Below are 27584 nucleotides of genomic sequence, written 5' to 3'. Positions count from 1 at the left end.
TAGCATTAGAAGTTCATAAAATAAAAATTAAAGAAATGAACTTTTGTCTTTTGAAAAAAAGGAATTTGAATAAACTTAAGATATTCTTGTCAATTTTCATATATTATACAAACTCAAAATATAATCAAACTAAAAATTCAGTTAGAAATAAATTATTGTAAAGGGACCCCCCATCCACTAAAACTGTTATGGTACTGTCACAGATAGTAAGCACCTTATTTTCTCATCTGTCTTCAACTATGCACATCAGAAGAAAATGTGTATTTGTTTCAATCAGTACCTCCCCCTCTTTGCCAGCCCCCCAGTAAAAAGCAAATAGTGGCTTAATCAACAGGTCTCTTTGTTTTTAATGTGGACCATGGGAGATAACACTTACACTTTCTGGACCAAGGGAGGTCACACACACACACACACACTAATACTAAAAGCTTAGTAGGTTTAAATTTTTTTCTTAATTACAAGTTTTTCCCCTTTCATTCCTAAAAATTATAAGCGAAGAAAACAAAACTATCTGAAATAGCCCATTACCATTATGGTATAGTGTTTATAAAAATCTGATAAGAATCACTGACTGAAGTACATCAGAAATTATTCCAAATACTAAGTCATTATAGCCACACATCTAAGCCATTACATGATTCTTGTATGGATTCTTTTTCTTATTTTGTAAGCTAAAAAAAAAAAAAAGCTAAAAACCCTTGACTGTTTCCAAACCACTCTGCTCCACCGGCCTCCACCCACCCTTCCTACAGGATGTGTAGTGCAACCATTCATTTATATCCAATCTTCAAGTGGACACTCTTATAAACAGCAGGTTATTACACACACACAGACACAAACACGCAGAGCAGCATCCATCCCAGAGCGGGAAAACTTTGCATAGGAAAACAACTAGATATTATTCAGTTCAGTACATTTTCATACACGCAGGCTAATTTTTCACACGCAGGCTAATTTTTTCACACGTAGGCTAATTTATTCACATGCAGGCTAATTTATTCACATTTTGTTTTTATATATCGGTGCATTTATAAACTAAAAGCTTGTGAGCATTTAACCTCACCCCCCCCCCCAAAAAAAATAAATTAATCTATAAAAAAACATAAAACATATAAATATCTTTATTATACCTCAATTTTCTAAACCTGTCCTTTAGCTAATTGTTAACAGGCAAGAGGCTTCATAAATATGATAATTTCATTTAAAAAAACAAAACATTTTCTTCCACCAATTTCTAACATATTAACCCAATTAACTACACAAGTAATTTACAAATGTAGCCCTATACTTAACTATGGGTTACATGTGGGATAAATATAACACTTCAAACATAACCCTCAAGAACCCAATCTTTCATAAAGAGTACAGTGCCCTCTATTTTCTTAAACCTAGATCAATTAGGAAAGATTTAAAACTGACTAGAAAAAGACATGATTACACTGTCCAGGAAAAGATACAATCAACTACCAAAGAAATAGCATCTTTAATCCACTGGTATCCTTCAAATATTGTATGATTAGAGCCAATAATTTTTTTAAACAGTAATAAAAATTGTGTTTTAACTATTTATGATGTTAACCCACAAAAAGTTAAATCATCTTTTCTTACATTTTTATATCTTATCCAACTTAATGGGAAAAAAAAACAAAAAAAAACCCATGATATACTTTATAAAACAAACAAAAAACAAAGCTTGTATTAGAAGTAATTGTATCAATTAGTTTGGATCAGTCATGTGATTAAATTTGTAATAAATCTAGACTAATAATAATAAATCTGAGCAATTAGAAATATTTTGACCATTTGCTTTTGTTTCATGCTATAAGCTTTCTCAACGCAATCTGATCCTAATGATCCTATCACTTGTCTGGATCAGTTGGAAAAGGAGAGGGGTGTTTGAAGGGGGTATCTGAGTAAATTTTACCATGATCACTTTTTAAATGCATAAAAAAAACTTGTTCACTCAGGGTTCAAGCCTCCTCAAGTGGATTAATTCAACTTATACCACCTCATCTGTCAAGGACAATTTCTTTCTCTTGTTTGATATAAAAAAAAATATAAATCAATAACCAATAGTTAATAAACTAATTGGTTATGTTTTTTAAAATTGATTATTGTTTAGTCAGGTCACTCAGGTACCATAAATAATTGTGCAAAATTTCAACTTCATCTGAGATTGTACACAATATTTCTCCCACACCCAACTTAATCTGAAATTGGGTGTGGTAGAAATAATGTGTACAAACTTTTTACCATACAGACAGACACAGTTAGTGGATATAAACTTTGTAATAATAAAAGAAAATCTAATTTGCAGCTTTTATAGCCAAAAAAGATAATAAATCTAATTAAAGTCCAAGTCAAAAGTGGACATTATGTTACTTCCATTTAAAATAATAAACCAGCATATTGAACAGTAAAAAAATAGAATAGAAGTTAATTTTAAAAAGCTACAATCGCCATAAGGCAACTTTTGTGAAAACATCATACAAAACTAGATAATTAGTTTTAATGAGAAAAAAAATTAATTAATACAGCCAACATTTTACTATACTATAGTACCTTTTAACCATAGCTAAATCAAAGTATGTTTCAGTTTCATCAGAAAGAAGATAATAGTAACTGTAATTCAGCTGTTCAAAGATTAAATCCAGATTCCTGGATGAAAACTTACCTTTGTCACTGGTTCATTGTTCTTCTTGTCACGTCCAGTACTATAAATAAATGATAAAATCAACATTAAGCATTCATAAGTTATGAGGGAAAAAACTGCAAATTTATTAATTTTAACTTAAATTTAAAAAAAAAAAAAAAAAAAAAAAAAGAATTACATTCTTTTAATTACAAAAAAATAAATAAACAAGAGCAAATGAAAAATAAAGTTTTCAATAGAAAATAATTTTTGTTCTGTGTCATTAATACACTTTTATATAAACTTGCACTATGCTTTCGTCCAAATTTAATAAATGAGTATGAGGTCAGATGGAGGATAAATGTTGTCAATAAAATCATGGGAAATGTTCTCAATGTCAGTAAACTATTGAACTATCCTTCCACATAGAAGCAATGCTGTATAAGTATATGCCACATAGAGGCAATGCTGTATGTCCCACATAGAGGCAATGCTGTATATGCCACATAGAGGCAATGCTGTATGGATAGTAGGAGAAGGAAGAACAAAGAAGCAAGACAAGCTCCCAGAGTCCTTCTATGAGATTCAAGTGCAAATCTGTAATACAGATAGGCTTACCAAAATCAATGCTTCTCAAGTTAGTGAGAAAAGCAAACTGTTTGTGTACAACTATTTGTGTGTGCCTCACTTTGAGTGTGTCTTCAGTGCTAACAAGGGCACATGATTCTTCAAACAATCACATTTCAGAGGAGACATCAACCATTGGCAATACTAATACTAGATGCTTCTTTCTTTTCAGATTTCAAAGGAGACATCAACCATTGGCAATACTAATACTAGATGCTTCTTTCTTTTCAGATTTCAAAGGAGACATCAACCATTGGCAATACTAATACTAGATGCTTCTTTCTTTTCAGATTTCAAAGGAGACATCAACCATTGGCAATACTAATACTAGATGATTCTTTCTTTTCAGATTTCAAAGGAGACATCAACCATTGGCAATACTAATACTAGATGATTTTTTCTTTTCAGATTTCAAAGGAGACATCAACCATTGGCAATACTAATACTAGATGCTTCTTTCTTTTTTGTTGATCAGAAATGTAAGTCAAATTCACTGGAAAAAACTTGAGAGCATTCTTGATAGTCCTAACTCTCAGTGGCTCTATATACACGCCACTGGTAAGCACTAATATCTCCATAGAGACACACACACAAATGAAAATAACGCAGGCAATAGGAAGTTCCTAGAGGGGAAAAACATAAACATTTCATAATACGACACGAGTGTAGAAATCTTCAAACACTGAAAACGACTAAATTGTAATAGCCGCATTTGATATAGATTGAGAGTAAAGAGAAAAACAATTGTGAAGATTGGAGTAAAGAGGTCCAAGATCAGAGTACAGAGATCCAAGATCAGAGTACAGAGATCCAAGATCGGAGTACAGAGATCCAAGATCGGAGTACAGAGATCCAAGATCGGAGTACAGAGATCCAAGATCGGAGTACAGAGATCCAAGATCGGAGTAAAGAGGTCCAAGATCAGGGTACAGAGATCCAAGATCGGAGTAAAGAGGTCCAAGATCAGGGTACAGAGATCCAAGATCGGAGTAAAGAGGTCCAAGATCAGGGTACAGAGATCCAAGATCGGAGTAAAGAGGTCCAAGATCAGGGTACAGAGATCCAAGATCGGAGTACAGAGATCCAAGATCGGAGTAAAGAGGTCCAAGATCAGGGTACAGAGATCCAAGATCGGAGTAAAGAGGTCCAAGATCAGGGTACAGAGATCCAAGATCGGAGTAAAGAGATCCAAGATCGGAGTAAAGAGGTCCAAGATCGGAGTACAGAGATCCAAGATCGGAGTAAAGAGGTCCAAGATCAGGGTACAGAGATCCAACATCGGAGTACAGAGATCCAAGATCGGAGTAAAGAGATCCAAGATCGGAGTATAGAGATCCAAGATCGGAGTACAGAGATCCAAGATCGGAGTAAAGAGGTCCAAGATCAGGGTACAGAGATCCAAGATCGGAGTACAGAGATCCAAGATCGGAGTAAAGAGGCCAAAGATCGGAGTACAGAGATCCAAGATCGGAGTACAGAGATCCAAGATCGGAGTACAGAGATCCAAGATCGGAGTACAGAGATCCAAGATCGGAGTAAAGAGGTCCAAGATCGGAGTACAGAGATCCAAGATCGGAGTACAGAGATCCAAGATCGGAGTAAAGAGGTCCAAGATCGGAGTAAAGAGGTCCAAGATCAGGGTACAGAGATCCAAGATCGGAGTAAAGAGGTCCAAGATCAGGGTACAGAGATCCAAGATCGGAGTAAAGAGGTCCAAGATCAGGGTACAGAGATCCAAGATCGGAGTAAAGAGGTCCAAGATCAGGGTACAGAGATCCAAGATCGGAGTAAAGAGATCCAAGATCGGAGTAAAGAGGTCCAAGATCGGAGTACAGAGATCCAAGATCGGAGTAAAGAGGTCCAAGATCAGGGTACAGAGATCCAAGATCGGAGTACAGAGATCCAAGATCGGAGTAAAGAGGTCCAAGATCAGGGTACAGAGATCCAAGATCGGAGTAAAGAGATCCAACATCGGAGTACAGAGATCCAAGATCGGAGTACAGAGATCCAAGATCGGAGTACAGAGATCCAAGATCGGAGTTCAGAGATCCAAGATCGGAGTAAAGAGATCCAAGATCGGAGTTCAGAGATCCAAGATCGGAGTACAGAGATCCAAGATCGGAGTACAGAGATCCAAGATCGGAGTACAGAGATCAGCAATACAAATAAATAAATGAAATACGGGCTATTTCCTAGGAAAGGTCAAGAAAAGATAACCTTTTCAAAGTCTTGATAGCGCCAACAGTAAATAAGAGTACCCACTTCCGGTTAGAAAATCACACGCTCTACTACAGAGTCAAGCGGCGTTGATCTACACCTATAACATCTATACAATTACAGGGAGAGAATCATGTAGGCCTGACAGATGTGAACAAAGCGCCTAATGCAACAGACTGTCCATACTCGTCCTTCAGAACCTGATGAAGCACGGACAAACGTGGCCCAAAACAAAACAAAACAGTTTGTTTTCCAAGACGGACACGATTTGTGTTAGACAACATGGGCGCCGACCTTGAGAGTGGCTGTGGCGTGGTTGATATTTTTTTTTTACCTGTTGCGTGTGTAGGTGAGCAGTGGATGCACAATTGCTCACGCGTAAGGCGAGACCAGACAAGCGGCAGACGAGATGATAATCGCTGCCTTCCTGTGGGCCATAGGGTCTCGTTTGGACATTGTAGGGAGATCTACGTTGACCTCAAATGAAAACCTTTACGAGAGAGCTCTCTCTCTCTCTCATTCACAACTAAATATAAATAATATAAGTTACGAGTCTTATGTTTGTAAAAAAGGTCATTTAAAAAAAAGCTAGCCCTTAACCCTAACAAAGGTACGTTCCATTTTCACCCACTCAAATCAACTTGCCTTTATACCTAACTATATGGTTTCTCTAAAAGATCGAACTTTGGCCGAAGGCTAATTGGTGATTAAATCGCGACGTGAGAGATGGTCGTACCGTTAGACTCGCGTCTAATTGGCTAACGAACGCCTGGCTTGAGCCGGGCGAATATCTTACACATTGGTCAAGGACCTTTGGCAGTAACATTGAAAAGCCAGCCAATTTGTGAAAACGCTCGACATCCGAGCTTCGATCGTGAATAAATAAACAACATATGTATGTAATATCTATAGTTAGGTCTATGATACTAACAATTACCGCAATTAAGACATTATTCTTTATGCAAGTGCATGTAATGCTCTTACAAAACCTGCCTCTCTGTGCTTGGGGTGTAGAGGTGTGTACTTGGACCAGTCATGTAACCCTAAACATGAGTAGTTAAATGTCAGCACGTGCGTGTGCTGTGCAGCCTCCTCGTAGATAGACACACAAAACAAGACGCTCGGTGCCATGTGCACCAAATAAAAAGAGTCCATGTCCTCTCCGCAATCGCGTGTGTAGACAGATCTAGTGTGCAATCTGAGCACCAGATCGTGGGAGGAATGAAACACTTCAAAGTCAAGTAGTACCCCTCCCCCCTCTCTTTCAAATATTTATGTGTCCCTCCAAGAAAGTCAAGTGCACATCTTAATTTATTCCAAGCGTCTTTGACCTATTCCTTATCACGCTCGCTGGTTTCTTATTCCATTCTTTCACATAGTCATATTATATTGACATCATATATATATGGGCGGCTATTAACTGCAAGAAATAATGCGCTCAATAAATGCAATTCGATGTAGATAATTCTCGCGGTATGTTTCGAGGAACGGTTAAAATCAAACCAAAGGCTCAGTCCAGAGAAGATCGCGCATAGCACGAGCTGTCTTGATTTAAAAAAAAAAAGTTCAAACGTATATGACTCGCGCTTGGCTTCTATGTCAGGAGGCTCGAGTTCGAATCCCAATTAAGAAAAGATTTTGATTCGAGCTGAGTTGTGTAAGGTGATCGCCTGAGGCGCAGAAACATTATCTAGATACACCCCCCCTCCGCCATATGTAAACAAAGGAGATTGGGTCATAGCGCACCTAGCAGGTTAAACAGGGTAGGAAAGAACAACAAAAGAAGCTGCACAATCAAGGCGATGGTGAAATGATATTAACAGCTTTTTTAGTTTTTGACATTTAATTTGACCGACACATAGACTGTCAAATAGCATACAAACAATAGTGGGTTTTCCCCGAGGACACACAAAAACGAAATTTGATTAATACAAAATTACCAAAAATTGAAAAAATGTTTTATTTATCTACTATACAATGTCGATAGCAGAATTTGTAGGTTGCAAAAAATGGCCAAGACGGATTTTAGGAGTCGGTTATAGAGATCGGGTCTCAAACAAGGAAATAATTTGCGGAACTGGGAGTCGAGCACCTGATGAGTTTGTGACAGAGCGTCGCATGAAGTTTACGGGACATGTTCTTCAACAAAATGAATTAATCACACCAAGAGTTGCGATGACATGGATGTCAATAAGAGGAAAGCGCAAACAGGGACGCCCTCGTATAACTTGGCGCCACACATTCAAGGAATACCTCAAAAACAGTGGACACCAGGTGGAGAGAGGCTTCAGAGTCACTTTAGACATTGCCAGTGATAGATCCTAGTGGAGACAGCCAGATCTTTGTGGAGACAGCTTGCCGCCCAATGCGCTAAAAGACGCGAGAGGATCTATGTCGTAAGTAGGTAAGGTTTTAGGAAGGAGACGAGATTTTAAAATGACAGATTTGAGGGGTCAAAAAAAAAAAGAGTCCGATGGCGAAGTGCTGTTGCAGCCCTATGCTCCACTAGGAGTCAAAAGGATTAAGTCAAGTCAAGTCATACTAAGCACACCTTTTTTCATTTGCTGGAGTTAAATTATTCTTATTATAAAGAATATCGATGGAAAAAAAATATAAAGAGAGAGGGGGGCAAGAAGAAGGGTAATCACGCAAATATTTCTATCTTCTTGATCAATCAATGTCCCTCCGCGTTTTTGTTTTCAACTATGCTTTATCTATCCACTCAGGCTGTTTTTTAATCTGATAGAAACAATAAGCAAAATATAAAAATACTTAGAAAACTACAACAATAACAACAATGCTTATCTAAGGAGAAGAACTCCACATTTACAACTCTATATCTCAATAATGTAGAATTTATTTACCATTTTTCAATATCAAACAAAATAACTAATTACCAATAATTAATTGACTAATTAGATAATTTTAAACTGATTCATGTTTGTTAGCTACAACTAATAACTGTACTGTGTAAAGTGTCAGCCTGATCCAAGAATGGGTGTGGGAGAAATAACATGAACAATTATCTAAGAGGACAAAACCGTTCATATTAAGCCATATCTCTGAACACTGAAGGATTAATACCCCTTCTTGGTATCTAACAAAATAATTAATTACCCCGGTACCAGTAATTAATTGACTAATTGGTTATTTTTTTTTTAATTGATTCATGTTTTGTTAGGTGAAATAAATAATTGTGTGAAGTTTTAGCTAGATTCGAGAATGGGTGCAGCAGTAAATAAAGAACGTGTTCAAAATTGGTACAAAGACAAAGTTATATAACCTTTGTAAGAAAAACAAAGCGCAGTCACTGTGTGTACAACTAAAGGCTGCAGTGATGGCCCAAGTCTATAGGAACTAAACCGTAGAGATTATTACTGGACCACCCTTCGCTAACTTTACGACAATAAATTTTATTTTTTTTTCTCTTATGATTTCACATTTGCATCCATAACGACTACTGAATGAAAACACAAGCTCATCTTAAACAGGAAGATTGCTAACTTTATTTCTGGGGACAATGAATGCCGCTGTTTGCTTGTTCGTCTCATTTACAAACGTGCGGGCGCTTGCCAACTGTTATCTGGCAAGAGTACAAGTTTGCTCTTCTACTGGGAAGTTTCACTTTTAAAAAAGAATCTGTTACATAAGTTCGTCAGCCATTCTGAGAATACCTGTTATTTATGACTAGGGTTTAAAGGGACTCAATCAGCATTGAAAGGTGTGCTAAATTACTGAAGTTCTTTGAGAAAAAAAGAAAATGATTATTTCCTGTGTTAACCTAATCGTTCATGTTAATTTGAGACTTACAATATACTAACTAAATCATTGGTTTTCCTTGCTAAATCTGGATAACTGTTCCTTGCTCTGATTGCACTTGGAGAGAAAGAGTACTTATATGAATTTGTCCTAGCATATGGCAATGTGCCTTTGTGTCATTCAGAGTATTTTATCAGGTTGTGTTTTTGTATGTGCATCTTCTGAGTGTCTTACATATATTATTGCTAATTACTTTTTAGTCTTCTGTCCTGGACTGCCTCTCAAGTTTAGTGTTTCTCTAGTTCGATGTCAGTATTCTTTTGTGACAAACCACAAGGCTATATTTTTTGGCTTAGGTCTTTTTCGTGGATACATATTCCAGTATTGATCGAGCTTAGGTTCAATTGCATTCTAATTCTATGTTCTTGCTTGATTAGTAAAAATTAAGGGAAAAGAAACTCAAAACGCCTGGTTTGATTTCTAAATAATGTCATCACTGTAGGGATACCATGATGGTTCAATTACAACCCCCAGATCTAGGTATTTTGAATTTTTCTTCTAATAACTGTTTGTCATAAAAACTAATGTTTTCCTTTTAAAAAGTATCCGTTGTTGAATATATTGAGAAGCTTTTCTTTGGAACCAGTTTATGATGATAATGGTTCTATCAGAAAAAAAACAATAACACGGTAGGGTTTAAACCTTTAATTAACATGGACGATGAAGCGAAGACAACCAACTAACAATGCAAAGCGACATCAGGGCCGGCCTTAAGTAATTGGAGGCCCAAGGAAAACTGAATTTGGTGGACCAAAAGAAAATTAAAAATAAAGAACGAGAAAATAAAATCACGCAATGTAGTGAAACGTGTATGTATCGATATCGAAATCAATCAAAATGTTTTCGACACGTTCTTTATTTCTAATTGAAGATGACCATAAGCCTAAATCTTCCCAATCGAAGCCGATATGCTGACTCTCCTCCGCGTCGCTTGAACCTGTATCTTTCGTGACCGTGTTCAGGACTTTGTCCTGCCAATTCCTTGACCATTTCTTTTAAGAGCATCCTCTTTTCGTCTGCCCTTTGATGCCCTAGACTCGACATTTTCCCCAAAAAGGTCTTTAAACATTGGTAGTCCTAACAAGTCAATTTAAACTCTCATTAATAAACCTAGAGTCATGGTAAACACTTAGAGCAAGTCTAGCAGACAGAGAGCAATAGAGCTTTGTTATGTTTGAGATTTGATCCAAGTTTCGCTGATGTTGTCTTTTTGCTTCTACCCATCGGAGGCCTTAGACGGCTGCCTAGTTTGCCTATACCCAAGGCCGGTTCTGGTGACATGGTCTAAAATGATTGCCGGCGCCATGACTTACAAATAGTGAAAGAAGTATTTTTTCCAGTGAATGTATTGGCGACATTGTTGCATACTAATTAATTAACAATTTTATTTTAAATTAAAAGCATTTTGAAAAATCTGTTTTAAGGGTACATAGCTACAAGGCAAGATGTAAAGGTCTTGAGGCCCTGGGGAGGAGGCTCCTAATTATATTCCGGAAAAAAAACCTTAGAAAGTTCTAGATCAATGCTCAACACACTTAATTAATTAGTAAAATAATATCGCCACTAAATCAGGAATCATTAAACGATGACCACTAATACAGTGTACAATCTAAAACATTCTCAAAATGTCTAGTATTGGTATCTGTAGTCAAATGACTGGTAGGCCTACATTGAATCACAATGATAAAACAGAAGATGGTATATTGAAGTAGAGACGTAATAGAATCAAGCTTAAAGACCAAACACTTATTATTTTTATGTTTTGTTTTTTAGTTTAAAATGATACGGGCTTTATCTCAACAATGTCAGTAACCAATTCCAGGCCAATGTACCTAGTATTTACATAAGAAGGAAACATCGCGCTTTATCTAATAGCCTTTCTATTGAAACAATAATCTAGTAACATTTACGATAAACCGAAGACGGCCAACTGTTATTTAATTATAATCAACCAATACTCAATGGCTGGTATCACAAGATTATTGACAGATGTCTTCCAGACTGCATAGCTACAAGGCAAGATTTAGAGGTCTGGGGGCCCTGGGGCGGAGGCTCCTAATTATCTTCCCACATAGAAAAAAAAACAACTATTTTTTTCCCCGACCATTATTTCAAAATTTATTGCCAACAAATAAAATAATTTCAACAAAGTATGTAGTTTATTAAAAACTAAATAACCTCGTTAACGAATGGAACTTTGCGAGCTTTTTTTTCTTTTTGGGGGCCTCTCTTGTGGATTACCCGGGCACTAGCCCCTCCTGCCCTCCCTCAAATCCGGACCTGCATGGTCATTCCCTGCGTCTATTGGTTACACTACCATTAATCTGGTCTCATACAGAAGTGGAAAATTCTCAACTAAGCACAAAAGTGAACCACAATTCACAGTGGTGTGAATCAAGAACAACAACTCGTCTCTTCAAGTGCCAACCTATTTGTGGGCCCTTAGCATTTCAGCAGACGTTTCCACGAGAGTGCGTCTTTACTAGAACCACATGGCTTCCATCAAAAATGTATTCTACAAGCTTCAATCTAACACAGTAGTGTGAGTTTCAATTGAGCACATTGCAGCTGCCAAGAACGTACACGGTAACCTAACTTGTTCAACTTACTATCACAACCACTGCTTCTAAACACAAACGGAAATTAATGGGGACAAAATCTACATCCTTACCACACAGTTACAGCTCACGTGAAAATCTCAGAAAAACTGCCACCTTTTCCTCCCGTCTTTAGAACTGTTATACCAATACCACTACACGGACCTGCGCACCTTTTCACTTTATTAGTATTTTTTAGTTTAAAAAAAGGGTGGAGAGAGAGAGAGAGAGAGAGAGAGATGCAAAATTTCCTGCAGTATAAACCACGTTTCCTCTTGCCTCGCACGCACATCTCGCCTCCCACCAGCTCCCACCAACAAACACCTTACTGAGCCCCCCCCCCCCCCCAAAAAAAAATGTGATGTGAAGAACTCACTTGTTCGTAATAGGTAAAAAGAAGAAAAAAACAAGGTCAGGTCAGACTGGGGTGGAAGGAAGAAGGGCGCTAAAGGTGAGTGAAGCAGTCCAGGAGACTGCTCAGTGAAGAAGCGTGTTGCAACAAAAAGGTTACGAGAAATGTAAACATTTAAATGTTCATTCTAAACGAGACGTAAGATGTAATGGCTTTAGATTTCCACTGTTAGCCTGTAGGATCGTCAATGAAGCTATAAATACGTTCATTAAACAAACTATGTTGATACAGTTCAGCTCTCGTACTGCAGTGGGGCTCTAGAACTATGTTGTAAAATGCTTTGATTACAGCCCACTACTTCCAATGTCACAACATGGTTCCACTTAGTCCAAGGGTTTTGTGATTTGGCTTCCAATGATATTTCTTGAGAATAGAAAAAGAGCTAAAGCATATCTCACACACATTATTTTGAATTAATCCTTGTGTATTCACAGATACGGTAAAATATGTAGGCTTTTGTCCCCTTAGATAATTGAACAGGTTATTTCTTCCACACCCATTCTCGGGTCAAGTGGAAACTTTGCACAATTATTCATATGAATCAATATATTTAAAAAAAACACCAATTAGTCAATTAATTATTGATAACTAACTATTTTATTGATATCAAATATGGAAAATATATTCTACACTACTGAGAGATATAGTTGTAAGAGCGGAGTTCTTTCCCTTAGATAAACTTTGTTTTTAAGGAGTTTAAAAATAATTTGCTTGTTTGGTTTCATTCAAGTTAGGCTACTTTTAACACTTCTAAAATAATATTGTCATTACTCATTACTATAAAAATAAGCCACATATCCATTAACTTTCCAAATTAGAATTATATAATTTTAATAACTTTCCAAATTAGAATTATATAATTCCCCGTGTTGTTACATTAGTGACAGGAGTCTGCAGCTGTGTTTTAAACTAGATTAAGACTTGTAGTGTGTAGCGCTGTGGTGGTCTCTTGTTAAACGTCTGATAGGATAATGAATTATTACTATTATTATTATACCGAATTACTATTATACTGAATAACGCCCACTTCCTAACTCTCGCATTCCCAAACACTGCAGCGTGTGTGCTAGTCGACATCCCCCCATCGGTTAAGTTTCTGGCAGACGAAATTGTTCTTGGCAGATCTCAAATATGACGTTAGCAACCTGTTGTTGCACGACCAGTTCTCAGTGAGAGCAGGGGAAACGTAAGGTGGCAGTAAATAATGAACGAGTGATGCGATCCAGTCCAGCAGTTTAAAAAAAGTAGACGAGAACAGCGTTTAACTGTGAACACATTCATGCATAAGCATTTTCACCACATTTTAAAAGGTGATGCTTTGTAACTTAAAGTACGCTATCAGTGAACGATTTCAAGAGTACCATCCAGTGATAATAAGAAATTGTGCATAAAGTTTTAAATCTCTTGTTAACGAACAACAATTTACAGCTGCCATACGTCAGGAGCGAAAAAAAAAGTTTTTTTGTTTTTGTTTTTAGAAGTCTAACATTAGGTAAACTACACAGATTAAAATAGCAGTTCTCAAAATTTGAAAACAACCTGCTCAGTAAATCATGCATACATTATTTTCCACTGAAAGCTGTATTGTTGGGGTAAAAACTATTGCAATAGTTAAAAGTGAGAATGTAGTGTCAAAACATGTTATTTTGTCCATAATTATTCAGATTTTGGTTGTGCAAGTTTGTTATTGACGGATGTGATAATTGAGATAAACATTCCACCACCTATAAAATGCTTCCAGTGGTTTCGCCTCAAATAGTCTAACTCGCGGCCCTCACATGTGACTTAAATGTTGGATTCGGCAGAAATGATACCACCTACAGGAGATGGGACAAAGGCGAGCAACTGGCGTCAAAACCAGTAAGCTTTGGGCAGGAGGGGCGTGTTAGCCTGAACATTTCAACAGACCACGACTGTCTTACGAGAGTGGGAGATAGATGAATCCGATAAAGTCTGGCAGCACACAACCGACATCTAAAAAAGTTCGCAGCAATCAATTATAGAACAGTGGAGAGAGCGAGACACTGTCTCATAGGTGCATACTTTGCCCGATTCCGACCTAATTACGATGTCCGTATCCGAGACTGCGGAGAGTCTGAGGAGCCGGTGGTGCACGTTTTGCAAGGGTGACGGTGAAGACGTAACTGTAAGGTCACTAAACTTGCATGGGAACTATGAGACACTAAGCCACACCTCAGAGTCTCTCACCAGGGCATTACGGGAGGCCCAGGTCTCTCTGCCTTGTCACAAAATCGGAGTTCATCTCAGCCTACCCACCTAGGAGAAGGGAAATTCTGAATTCAAACATACCCAAACATGGGCAAGGCTTGGGGAGTCAATTTCTGAGGAAAAAATCATATGGCCAGCACAATGACCAACCGCCTTTACTTTTCCCAACTAATGCCAGGTATCCATTAGAACTGGGTGGACTCAGAGGGGCCCTAAAGATCCCGAAATTGAAAAGCCCAGTCTTCACCAGGATTCGAGCTCAGGAGCCCCAGTTCAAAAGCCAAGTGCTTTACCACTCAGCCAGTGTGCCTGCATGATGTGTGTAAAGTGCAAACATATTTTTGTGAAGGACCCCCAACCTCTCCCTACCAGACCTAGTCTTCAGTTCAAGTTCTGTCCTTTAAATCTAGATTTTGTTGTTCTTACATGTTGACTCTGTCCTAATACCAACATTAACTTTGACAAATAGTATACTTTAATTGACAGTCAGGAAAAAACATAAAGTTTCCCTTTCAGACCTTGCAATCTATAGGGCAGATGATGTAAAGGTCATCTGTTTCTGTGGCTCATGGTTAACAAGGGTGTCATGTGGCCAGCACAATAATTAACTGCCTTTTACTTTTCCCCAACCTTGTCAGGTACTCAGAGGCGCCTTAAAGATCCCGAAATAAAAAATCCCAGTCCCTACTACATGCAAGCCGAGAACGGAGTATAGCATTAGGCTATTTTAACAGTCTGTTTACAAATAGACAAAGTTTTGTTGATTTAAAAATGGGATGGAAGAATGTCAAGTTTCTCATGAACATTTAACAACAGAATAAGTTCTGTTGGCTTCAAAGAAAAATGAAAAGGGGGGGTTTAGGGAAAGGATAAGATAAAATAATTTTAAGAAAAACAACAAAACGAAAACATTTTGAAGTCATTAAAAAAAAAAAAAAAGTCAATACTTCGGGTTAAGAATACTTTTTTTCCCCTTTGTTTTGTGAATTGAATTTTTAAAAAAATTATTATTTTTTTACTAATGCTGGACTCCATTTATACATAATGTAATGTTTACTACACATCCTTGTTTTATATAGTTTAACTATATGTTAAATAAATTAGCAGCACTTTATAGATGTTTAATTAAATGACTATAAATGAGAACACTTGTGACTTTCCACCATGAAGTTGTGCAGAGACTGGATTTCACCCTATTTAAGCTACAGATCCAATTAAATAGTAAGAGGCAGATTATGTAGAAAACAGGGTTGTTTGTTTTTTAAACAAAATTCTCAGTATACATTTTTTTTTAATGCAGAGATTGTCAATTGAATGAATTCTTACACGTGGTCATGTGTGTATGACAAATCATGCCTATCCCTCTGAATTGTAAATAATAAAACTTAAAAATAGTGCTTCAAAAAAGAAACCAAACAATTTTTAAAAATTCAGGCTTGTTTGACAAGAATAGTCCCCAAATAATAAATTAATAATCTCATGAAAATATGCTGTAAAATGTTCTGGACTATTAGAGAGTAGTGATCCTATGCTTTCAAGAAAAGTAAATAATTTAGACTAACCCAGAGATTCAATAACAAAATAAAAGTGAATACCTATGTCCCACTTATTTTAAAACACAAAAATCAGCTCATATCCACTGGTAAATTAAAAATGCATTCATTTCAATTACTGAATCAGGTGCATTTTAATCAATATTGATTTAAAAAAAAAAGGTTGGACATACTATATTAACTGTGCTGCAACTCAATTTATTTCTATCCTAACCAAATTCAACATTCCCAGCCTTAAAAGCTCAATAGTTTCTCTTCACTGACATTTACTCACAAAGTAACCAAAGAATGAATTTTTAAAAATAATTATTTTCTTACCTTGGCTTTTTGGTAAACAAATCGTCATCCTCATCATCGTCAAATAGTGAGCCAGCTCTTGCAGATTTCTTAACTGTTTCCTCTGCAGGTTTAGAAACAGCCACAGAGGCAGAATTGTTAGAATGAATACTTGAGCTACGTGACATTTTGTCTTCCTCAGCTTCATTTTCCTCCTGTGTCAGACATAATGTAAAACATTTTTTTAAAAACAAGCTTACATTTTCTGTTCAGTTAACGCAGTAGCACAAGTTTTTAATAAAAATATGTTATTAAATGTATAGATGATCTATCTAATGAATATTTAAGAAAATATGTTTTTATCACTTTTAAATTTAGAATTTAAGAACCCATAGATGTGTTAAGACTTGAAAGGTAGATATAGCATTAATTTTGTAAGAATAATCTGTGCACAACAAAAGTGAGTACAAGAGGGAACATGAAGCAAGAAAGAGTTTGTTAATGTTATATTTGTTGAAACCTGCAGTGCTCTAGTTTCTGTTTCCCTGGAGTAAATAATATTAAAGTGCTAACGGAATGTCTTTTGAATAATAATTTTAAATACTAATTTTGAACAATTGTACACCACATTATTGATAGTGAACAAATAATTCAGATTATTTACAACAAATAATGGGATAAAAAAAGCTATAAGGCAAGCGGGTTGCCCGAATCAGCCAGGCAAACCAATAGCAGAGAACATGCATGATTAGATCAACAATGGATTTGCCTAAGATCTTCTCTTTTCAAGGTATGTCTGTGATTTATGAGATGAAATAAGATGTAGCTAAGATTCAAGAGAAGATAACGTACATCTGAATCTGGTTGTTTGTTTTTCTTGAGAGCAGCTAGGAGAGGGTTAGGCTCTTTACCAAACATTGACACTGCACCAGCAGGAAGCTAAGAAAGAAATAGAGAGGAATACATCTCTGTTACTGTGCTAGTACATTTTTTAAATTAAATACTAAGTAACAAAATTAACTTAAAAAAAAACAAAAAAAAATGTATTAAAACAGAAGAAACAAGGACAACAACAACAAAAAAATCTTCTTGAAGATTCTATTGTGCTTTTTTATAACAAAGAATAGTGTGTTGGTGAAGTTAAAATACCATTCTATACATCAGCTCTTAGTTTTATCCTTTTCTAGGTAAGAAAAAATAAAGGAGCACTTGTACTGATAAGTTTTAAATATATTTTACCATTTAACTTTTGAACAAAAGATATAAATAAATAAATACCAAATGAATGACAACAAACAAAAAACCCTTTATTTGTATGTCCTACTTAATTTATATAGAAAGAGATTGACCATTTTGAAGCATGAACAAATAAAAATGGTAATAAACTATTAACAAATCATCAGATAAGGAAAAAAATGTCTACCTTTTTTTCTGGTGTGCTTTGTTTACGTAATTGCTCAGCTTCTTGCTGCTTCTTGGCCTTGATTGCTTGTTCTTCCTCATTTCCTTCCACTGTCAGGCCAACTGTGCTGTGTGTCTTCTTCCTCCCTGGTGCTGCCATGGTGCTAAACAGGTCCTCCTCCTCCTCATCATCAGCAAACAAATCCACTTTCTTGTTTGCTGGAGCAGCTTTGGCAGTGGATGACTTTTCTGTGAAATATAGAGATTGAGAATCACTTTATAGACTTTGAACTTTTTTCTTATTAATAACAAAAGGCTAGTCACAAATAGGCATGCTAGTTTTAGGTAGAAGTATACTCTTGAAGTGACATCAGCTAGCTGAAAGATAAAGATTTTTTTTTTCAAATTTTATTCTGGCTGGTAATATATGAATAGCATGTTCAAATAAACTCAGCTCAAATGGGTAACTCATGTGGTAAGGAGTTAGTAGTTAAGAACTTCACAACAAATGTTATGATGAAATGTAATTAATTCAAGTAAGATCACAGAATATATATATATATATATAATATATATATTGTTATAACCTTGCCATGCACATCACCATCCAAGATAGTGCAGAAGGTGTGCAATGTTAGAGACTAATCTAAGAAGAATGTTGACATTAGAAAGAAGATAACACAGTCGGCCCTAGTCTAGAGCTGATGAAGATGATGTGCTTAAGGCAGACATAGTAATTTTGTATTTGTAATGTCCCCATTTAAATTAACAGCTGTATATTGTTGAGTTGCCTTCCATAATTTATTACAATATGTCCTCATCTAATAGACTGATGTAATATCTTACTAAATTTAGAAATTAAAAGTTTAATAACATTTTTAAAGAAGTAATCAAGAGTGTCACCATCTGACAATAACTGACAACTGACAGAATGGATAAGAAAAAAATATCAATAAAAAAAAATTGAGGGAAACAAGACAGGATAAATGAAGACTATTGAGATCACTGTAAAAAAAAAATACAAAACCTGTCTAAAAAATAGAGTTGAAACCATTACAACTTACATTACTATACTCATTTTCAACTACATAAATTGTTATATGTATATAATATATACCCTGCTAAGAACAGCTGCTGGCCAGGAAAAATGTAGGAACTTGGTGACGCAAGCTGTCACTTAACGAAAGTCAAGGGACAGATAATGATGACAGATGATGATGAATATTTAAATAAATTGCTGACATTTTCAAAACTATGAACAATGCTTATACCAAACTTAGTTTGTCCAGAACTTTAAATACTATCAATATTTTCTGTACATTATCTTACCTTTTTTATCTGGTTCAGTCTTCTTTGTAGCCACTGCATTAAATAGGTCATCATCTTCTTCCTCATCATCAAAGAGACCTCCAGACTTCTTAGGTGCTGCAGCCACAGCAGGTTGTGGTGTGGGCTTTTTCACCACATGTGTATTGGAGACTTCTGTTTTGGATGGCTCTATGATAGTTGTACAGGACAGTTACACAAGGGTTTGTGGATAATTTTTTTAAAAATTCGAAAAAGAATATTTTGCCTGTAAGCTTAATATCCAACTTGATCACTTGTGGAAAAGAAATGTAGGAACTGAAGGATTTTTTTAATAACAAAAAAAAGGAGTGAGCCATTTCAGACCTTGCAATCTATGGGCAAGATGATGTAAAGGTCATCAGTTTCTGTGGCCCACAGTTAATGAAGGTATCATGTGGCCAGCCAATGACCATCTACATCAACTTATGTCAGATACCTTTTAGATTTGAGTTGACTCAGGGGCGCCCCCAAAATTCAAAGCACAGTCTTCACTGGGATTTGAACATGAGAGCCTTTGGTTTGGGAACCAAGCGCTCTACCACCCAGCCACCATTCCCCTTGACTTTTTTTAAAAGCTGGCCTTTAATTTTTGTCAATAAATATTTTTTAAAATATATTCTAGCCTTTTTTTTTTACATGAGAATTATTTTTCAATGTAATACCCTGCCTACTGTAACCTAATTATCTACTGGTCATTCTACTAGCAAACAACACTGTTACTCTAGTCAACATGAATATAAAATGCATAATGCTATGTGCAAGGATGAATTCAAATGGTTTCTAGCTATAATTATAGCATTGAAAATGCTTTAAAATTGATTAATTTTTTATTATTGTGATGTTGCTTGTTCAGGCTGTCTTGAGGTCAACTATGGATGACTGTTGAATTTCAACCAATTACTCTGCAAGCGTTTGGGTGTAATTGTTCGGGTGTATTCCGTGTAGTTGAACAACAAGCCAGATAAACAATAAACATCGGTTTTAACTAGTGAAGAGATGTAGTCAACGCTGATGAACAACTTCACTTATAATTTATTCTAGTAAAAGGCCACAGTAGAAGTCTCTGTCACTAAACACGTGGTTACCCTGGAGTACTCTATCACTAACTGATTTTCCGGTCTCTAACCCAACATATCCCAAACGTCACTAGTCCCGTTCAATATGCATCTTCTTTGGTGCGTCGCTAAATAACTAATCTATATAAATAAGGTGTCTAACATTATCTATTTTTATATTTTGTAAATATAAGACCCATTTGAAACTAGGTTATAAAAAAAAAGAATTAATTCTTCTTCTTCTTCGTTCTCATTTTTATGTTGGAGCGTTCAGATGACTAGACCAATATATGAGATGAACTGCGCAGTAGTTTCCAAATCAGGGAGCTCTCCATATAGTTTTCTTTCTATTGGGGTGTTTTGGGGCTAGTGTCTTGTACAGGCCTCTTGGTAAATAGAACAGTTTTGGAGGACATGGTCAGCATTCTCTGGTGACACTCCACATAGGCAGATTTCACTGGTTCAAATTTTGAGCTTCCAGTACATTTGTTGTCTCATTCTGTTGTGTCCGGTGCTGAGTCGAAAGATTAGACGTTGATCATGTCGGGATAGCTTATTATAGGAGCTGGTATCCATCGAATAACAGTTTTTATGCTGTTGTTGAGTTTTGTAAGTGCTGTCCTGTGTTGTTTTATATAAAAGAAAACAGAGCTTTTCAAGCTTTGGAGGGTTGTTTTAGCATCAGTTAGAAAGACAATCTGACTGTGTGGTACTTGAATGATTTTCTAGCATGGTAGCAGCTAGTTCTAGTGCTTCCCTTTCTGCTCTGTGGCTGTCAGAGAGCTCTCCAGTTGCAATGGATTTTTCTAATTAATTAAGACAAGGCTGTTGCTTTGTTTGACTTTCACTCAGTCATACCAGTTTCATTACATTTAAACACTTTTAAACTCATGTTGTATTTAATTAGTTCTTTCAACACCTGACTGAACATGAAACAAAATAAAATTGTGCATGGCACTATCTAAAGTGGTGTCCTCAGTTAGAGACTGCAGTGTTAACAAAGCAAAAACACAATGAACAAGGTTACAAAGACAGTTTGTGTGGAAACACAAACTCAAAATGGGCCCCTGAAGTGGTCCACCCAGGCAGGAAAAAAGGCAGGTTTCAATATTTTCAGAAGAATATTGGTATTAAATTCTATCAGAAGTGGTCAACCCAGGCAGGAAAAAAGGCAGGTTTCAATATTTTCAGAAGAATATTGGTATTAAATTCTATCAGAAGTGGTCAACCCAGGCAGGTAAAAAGGCAGATATCAATATTTTCAGAAAAAATATAATGAAATTCTATCAAAGGCAAATGACAGAGAAGAATGGAGAAAGAAGAATGACATTCTGTGTGATGCCCTAAAGGTCCAGCAGACCAAGGGATAGGTGAAAGTGAATGTAAAGTTAGATGTGAACCTGGCCTAACTGATGTCTTTAAGTCTTATAATGAATATCTAATTGATCTAATTGTTTTGTAAAGGGCCAGTCTCTTATTCAAAGCCTCAAAAAAAAAAATTTCCGTAAAAAAAATAAATTATATCTGTTGTGTGTTCCTTGGTGCAGATAATATGAAAAACTAATTAGTTGTTGTTTTAAAATTACAATTATGTCCAACTTATTTGCATAGTAAATAGATTTTTTTGCTTTAAAAAAAAATATTTTAAAAAGTTAATGTTTTTTTTGTAAATGTAGTATTTAGTATGACAGAACTTACATAACTTAGCAATACAATTGTTTAAAAAATATTTTTTGACCAAAAATCTAAAACCATTTGCATAAATGTATTAAAAAAATGGTACATAGTCATCTCCCTTACTAAAAAGCCTCCAGTGTTTGTTACTATTAATAGTGAATAGTTGTAAAAATGGTGTATTCTTATGTAAAAAACTGCTTGTATATTGATTTAAAAAATTAGATTTTTCGCTTTTAGAAAAGAAAAAGTAGCCATTGCATCAGAACTTTGTAAAATATCATGATGTCTGATTTTCATTTTCTCTTCTAGTTTCTGAGATCTAAATGGGATGGACAGACGGACACACAGGCCACACAAAGCTAATAGCGTCTTTTTCCCTTTTGGGGGCCGCTAAAAAGGTCAAGGTTAGCTAACCTTTTGGTATTCCAAATACAGATACCGCTCCTTTTGGTAATACCTTTCCACTTTTTGTTCTTGGTCTTGAGTCAGGGACAACAGTTTCTAAAAGTAAAAAATTATCAAGCTTGGAAAAAATATGGATAAGTAATGCAGATGCATTTGTGATAACCCTTAAAAAGACTGTACAGATCTGCCATCTTCGTAAAGTGGAGTTTATATTTGGTGACCAACAACCTTAATGATTATCTTGTTTGCTTCAGAAACTTTTGTAAGACACCTCTTGATGTCCTCACACTTTTGTGTTCTTTTCTTTTTCTACAGCTTGCACTATGAGCCATGTAAAACTTTCAGAGATATGCCAAATTTTTACCTTTGATTATATTTATCTTTCTATCAATCATTAAATATAACAAATATTCTTTTTTAATTTTAAATAATTTGCAGGACCTTGCTTGAAAATTAAACTTACGTTCTTCTTCTTTAACTTCATCTTCTTCTTCTTCATCAAACACAGATGTGGGTTTTTCCTTTGAAGTTTGTTTCTTTGGTTTTGAAGAACTCTTGGGAACGTCAGCAAACAATCCTCCCTACAAATTTTTGTTTACAACATAATATAAAGATTAAGGTACAAAAAAATCATTTAATTTCAACAATCATTTGTAAATGAAATAATCGTGGTTCAGTTTAAAGATGAAAAAAGCCCCAACGAACACGTCACTACCCACAAACCATTCCTAAATGGGCCCTTTTTATGGCAGGCTTCTTTTTCTTCCTTGTTCTTATTTATTATGTTGGAGCATTCAGATGACTAAACCAAAATATGAGATAAACTGCGCATTGGTTCCAAAGCAGGGAGCACTCAAACAGTTTTCTTTCTATATGAGTGTTTTGGGGTCAGTGTCTTGTTCGGGCCTCTTGATAAAGAATGTGGTTTTGAAGGACATGGTCAGCATTCTCTGGTGACACTCCATATATTTCACTAATTCCACATTTTTAGATTCTGGGAACATAAGTCGTCTCATTCCATTTTGTCCGGTTCAGAGAGGAAAGATTAGACGTTGATTATGTTGTGTTATGGCGGACAATGGCTGATGTTGTATGGAGCAGGACTATGGGGAAGTTTCTCTGGTATGCTGGACCTTTAGCCTTGCCTCTAACACAGTGTCTTAAATAGGAGCCATTGATAATAGAAATGTAAAAAAAACCCAGACAGAACAGTCTATTCAGACAAGCAGTTGGAGGCAAGCTGCAATGGACCTAGATTTCTAAGAGATCTCATCTTAAGTCTTTTATATGAAATGTGACAGTTATAATTGTATGCAGAATGGAAATTTCACCTCATCATCTTTGTCATCATCATCATCAAATAAACCTTTACTGCTGGAGAAAAGGCCACTACTTTTACCAAATAGAAAATCATCCTCCGGGCCTTCACTTGCACCAAACAGATCATCTGTAAAATATAATGGGATTTGGGTAAAAAAAGCAACATTATTTTATCTTGTGGAAATGTTTAATATTTGCATATATACAGTACAAGTTTGTTTAAAACTCTTAGAACATGTTACGTTAATTAAATGAATTTTTAAATGAAAACAAATGTAATTAAATTTTTTATCATATTGATGAATTCAAATGTAATAAACATTTATAAATCAATTAAACCCAGAGTTGGACCTTTACAATTTGAAATATTTAAGACTTTATTTATATTAATGCTGAGATGTTTTAGTTACATAAATTATCATAATTAGCTGTTTAATGTTTCAATACCTTCATTGTGTTTAGAAGCATTCCTTTTCTCTTTCTCATGCTTATGTTTCTTGTCATCTGTAGGTTTATTTTTTTCTTTGCTTTGAGTGTTAGAAGTTTGTTCTAGAAAGTAAAAGGAAAAAATATATATATTATATGAACTATGGTTATCTTGCTTGGTCCAAAAGACTAAGGGATAGGATAGGATAGGGTGGTTATCAGAATTACTAATCAGAGTTGATCAAGAATCAAATGAAAATAAAAAGCTATTGACAATGCTCAAGTCATCATTCATGATGCAGATCACAAAGATGATTGGAGCTAAAGATGTATAACCTTATGGTATCTCCAGAAAATGCAGATCAACCATGTAAAATCCCCCCCCACAAAAAAAAACAAAAAACAAATATCTTATTGTCTTAAGACTTACTGTACAACCTTTTAAAAAAATAAAAACAATAATTAAAAATCTATGCAACAAAAACTGTTTTACAAGCAAGTACAAAGCTAAAAAACAAAAGGGGGGGGGGGAACTAAAAATTCAGTCTTAGAAAATTCTTTAAAAAAAAATATGCTTTACCAGAGTTTTCTCCCCAATCATCAGCAACTGCATCAACATCTTTTTTGTGAGTTTTGTTGACACCAATCTTAGCTGCAAGTTCTGAGGCAAAATCTCCTGGTCCTTTAGGCAACTGAAGACACAAAAACAAAAGCAGAGGCCACAGAAAATAATTCAAACTTTATTGCAAAGTACATAAACAAAGAATCTAATATAATAAATCTCTTGGAATATATTTAATCAAATAAAATCAATATAAAATTAAAGTTACACTTTTTAAAGTACAAAAAAAGGATTTAAAAAAAAATGTACTTACCACTGACTTTTCAATAGTTTCTGTCTCATTTTCTTCTTCTGATTCTGAAGTGCTGACATCATTGTCTTTTTCAGTTTTCTGGCCAAACAATTCCTCATCACTTTCACTATCACTCTCCTAAATAAAAGTTTTAAAATTAAAGTATACAAAGAGAGAGAGTGTGGAGTATAAGGGAAGTAAAAACAAACACGCACAAAAAAAAAAAAAAAAAAGCTGGGATGAAGTTTCCATTTAGAACTCATCTCATCTGTCCCTTGACTTTTGTCATGGGGTGCTGTGAGAGCGTAACCTAATCTTTCCACTTTTCACGGTCATCAGCTTTTCTTAGCAGGATATCAAAATAGAGGTCGGTCTATTCTTTTACATTAGCCAGCCAACTTCTCTTTGGATGACCTTTACTTTGTGCTCCATCTACTGTACCATGAAAGATGACTTTAGACAGTGAGTCATGTTTTAAACCAGCTCAGCTCAGTTTACTTAAAAACTGTTGTACAGAGTAACTAGTTGCATCCCCATTAGAATATTTCCTCTCAAAAACAATGTTAAACAAGATTCTTAAAAAGAAACATAACCAGTTAGGAATATATTTTTCAATCAGAATAAAAAAAGTCCCAAATCTAACATAATGCATGATTTCATAACTGTTCAACTCATTACTAAATGTTACCTTTGTTTATACCATTTTAGATTCAAATAAAATCACTGAAAGAAAAATATCTGTAGATATCTGTAATGTTCCAAGGTTTATGATCTATAAAGAGATCTAGTGGGATTTAAGCTGTTTTAAATTATAGAATTAATTTGTAAGAATTTGTAACCAAAGAATTACAATTTCATGATTTTTTTTTTTTAAATTTTTATACAAAAGTCTTTATCCCAATCTTTCATTTACATTAGCAAAATACTTCTGAAATCCCTGTACTATTAATGATTTTCTTATTTCTCTAGACAAAAGAAAATGTTAGTTAAAAGGTTTTGCTACATAGTAATGTCGTTAATAAGTATTTTCATTTTAAATTTACATTATCTACATGCTGGTGCACCGCAAACTGATTATTAATTAAAGATTGCATGAGTGTTTTTATATATAATATATATATATATATATATATATATATATATATATATATATATATATAATACAAAAATTTTAATTCCAAGTTGCATCTCGACTTTTGAACAAGTCCCTAAATGAGTTTACTATAACAGTATTTTATATGTTACCTCTGAGCTGGATGAAGAATGAACTTGTTTGGTTTTGGGAGTGGCTTTTATTTCTTCTTCATCATCAGATTCTATAGAGGAAGAAAGCTAAACACAAAAAAAATTATCAATCAAATAAAGAGTTAGGTTAATTGAGTTTTGAGACACACTATGAGCAAATAACAAAGAAACAATTGAATAATCATACTTTAGCATTTTCTAATCTAGGCTTAATACATATTGGTATTATTTTATTTCTCTATCTTATATAAATGCCAGATAACAAAGAGGTATTCTCATTCAGAAAGTGTAGAAAGATACAGATAATACAAAAAAAATTATCATTTGGAGTGTTGGGAAAAACATAAAGTCGAAATTTCTGGAATGTGTTGGAAATGTGAATTAAAGTTACTAACAAAGTGGGAGATAAAAATCAAATGTAGCTTGTGATCTGTCTTTGAGTAATGGTTTATATGAAAACAATAGATATGTATAGACATTATTTGAAGTTTCTAGTATATCAATGCCTACTAATATTGAGTAGACTCTATGATCACATCAAAAACTTAATTACTTACACTTGGCTCTGATTCACTCTCTGACACCTCTTCCTCTTCCCCTTCATCTTAAAAAAAAAATGGAACAGTTAAAAATCTGGAATTAATAATATTAAAAAAACTAACCAACAGGATGGCTAATTTAATTGAATAATGTAATATATAGGTGGGAAAATCTTAGCAGTTATAGCCTCTATTAGATTATAAGGACACATGCCAAGTTCAACATCTCCATCAAAGCTCCTAAGAAAAAAGGCTACATTTGGACAAGGAAGTTAAATGTTGAAAAGTTGGTGAATGTACAGGACAAGCTGGAGCCATGCTTGAGGCTGAGCTCAAAAAGCCCCAGGAAAATGACCCAGAGGCAAACTGGAACCAGTACACAACTTTGTTTTCAAAATGAGCCAACACTTACCTGACATGTCATCTGTGAGGCCAACATTGTCATCTTCCATAAACTGAGGTGTGCCAATTAAATAGGGTAGCAATCTATTCGCATAAGGATCCTAATTGGAGACAAAAAAAAAATGTGAACCCTTATGTGTATTGAAGGCAAGGGTGTGCATTTCCAGGATTTAAAAAAAAAGAAAATGTTGTTACTTGCAATAAAGACTGATTGTTACTGAAACTTACTAGATCAAATAACTTTCTTCTAAACTGAAAAATGATAACTTTCTGACTTTGAATACATTTAATGTCAATAAAAAAAATGCCAACAGAACAAATAACTTTTCAGTATATATCACACAAATAATATTGAAGTCAACTAACTAGCTGGTCTGAAAATATTCCCTAATAATTGGCTATTTACAATTGGAGCTTTTGGCACTAGTCTACTATATTTATTATTATATTATATTATATGAAAAAGGAATTGTTTAGATGAAATAAGTTAAAAAAAATTTTTTTTAAAGAATACTTATAATTTCATTACAAGCATTTAAAATATTGAATGA

General features: G+C 35.0%; 1 protein-coding gene across 4 annotated transcripts in view; it reads right to left on the bottom strand.

The window, feature by feature from the left end:
* Positions 1 to 27584, bottom strand: part of LOC106068079 (WASH complex subunit 2C-like) — a 48389-nt gene that overhangs the window by 16325 nt on the left and 4480 nt on the right. For all 4 annotated transcript variants that reach the window (XM_056015851.1, XM_056015849.1, XM_056015852.1 and 1 more), the window contains exons 7-20: positions 27044 to 27134; positions 26650 to 26696; positions 26093 to 26179; positions 24869 to 24985; positions 24574 to 24685; positions 24015 to 24116; positions 23579 to 23694; positions 22711 to 22828; positions 22257 to 22343; positions 19093 to 19260; positions 17786 to 18012; positions 17215 to 17301; positions 16405 to 16577; positions 2675 to 2714 (exon numbers count right to left, since the gene is read on the bottom strand). In XM_056015851.1, coding sequence (XP_055871826.1) covers positions 2675 to 2714; positions 16405 to 16577; positions 17215 to 17301; positions 17786 to 18012; positions 19093 to 19260; positions 22257 to 22343; positions 22711 to 22828; positions 23579 to 23694; positions 24015 to 24116; positions 24574 to 24685; positions 24869 to 24985; positions 26093 to 26179; positions 26650 to 26696; positions 27044 to 27134 — 1572 coding nt within the window. The remainder of the gene's footprint in view (positions 1 to 2674; positions 2715 to 16404; positions 16578 to 17214; positions 17302 to 17785; positions 18013 to 19092; positions 19261 to 22256; positions 22344 to 22710; positions 22829 to 23578; positions 23695 to 24014; positions 24117 to 24573; positions 24686 to 24868; positions 24986 to 26092; positions 26180 to 26649; positions 26697 to 27043; positions 27135 to 27584) is intronic.

The sequence above is a fragment of the Biomphalaria glabrata genome, chromosome 17, assembly GCF_947242115.1.
Source record: "Biomphalaria glabrata chromosome 17, xgBioGlab47.1, whole genome shotgun sequence".
In the NCBI taxonomy this organism is placed as follows: domain Eukaryota; kingdom Metazoa; phylum Mollusca; class Gastropoda; family Planorbidae; genus Biomphalaria; species Biomphalaria glabrata.
Note: the sequence above shows the minus strand (reverse complement) of the source record. Positions and strands in the feature narration are given on the sequence as shown.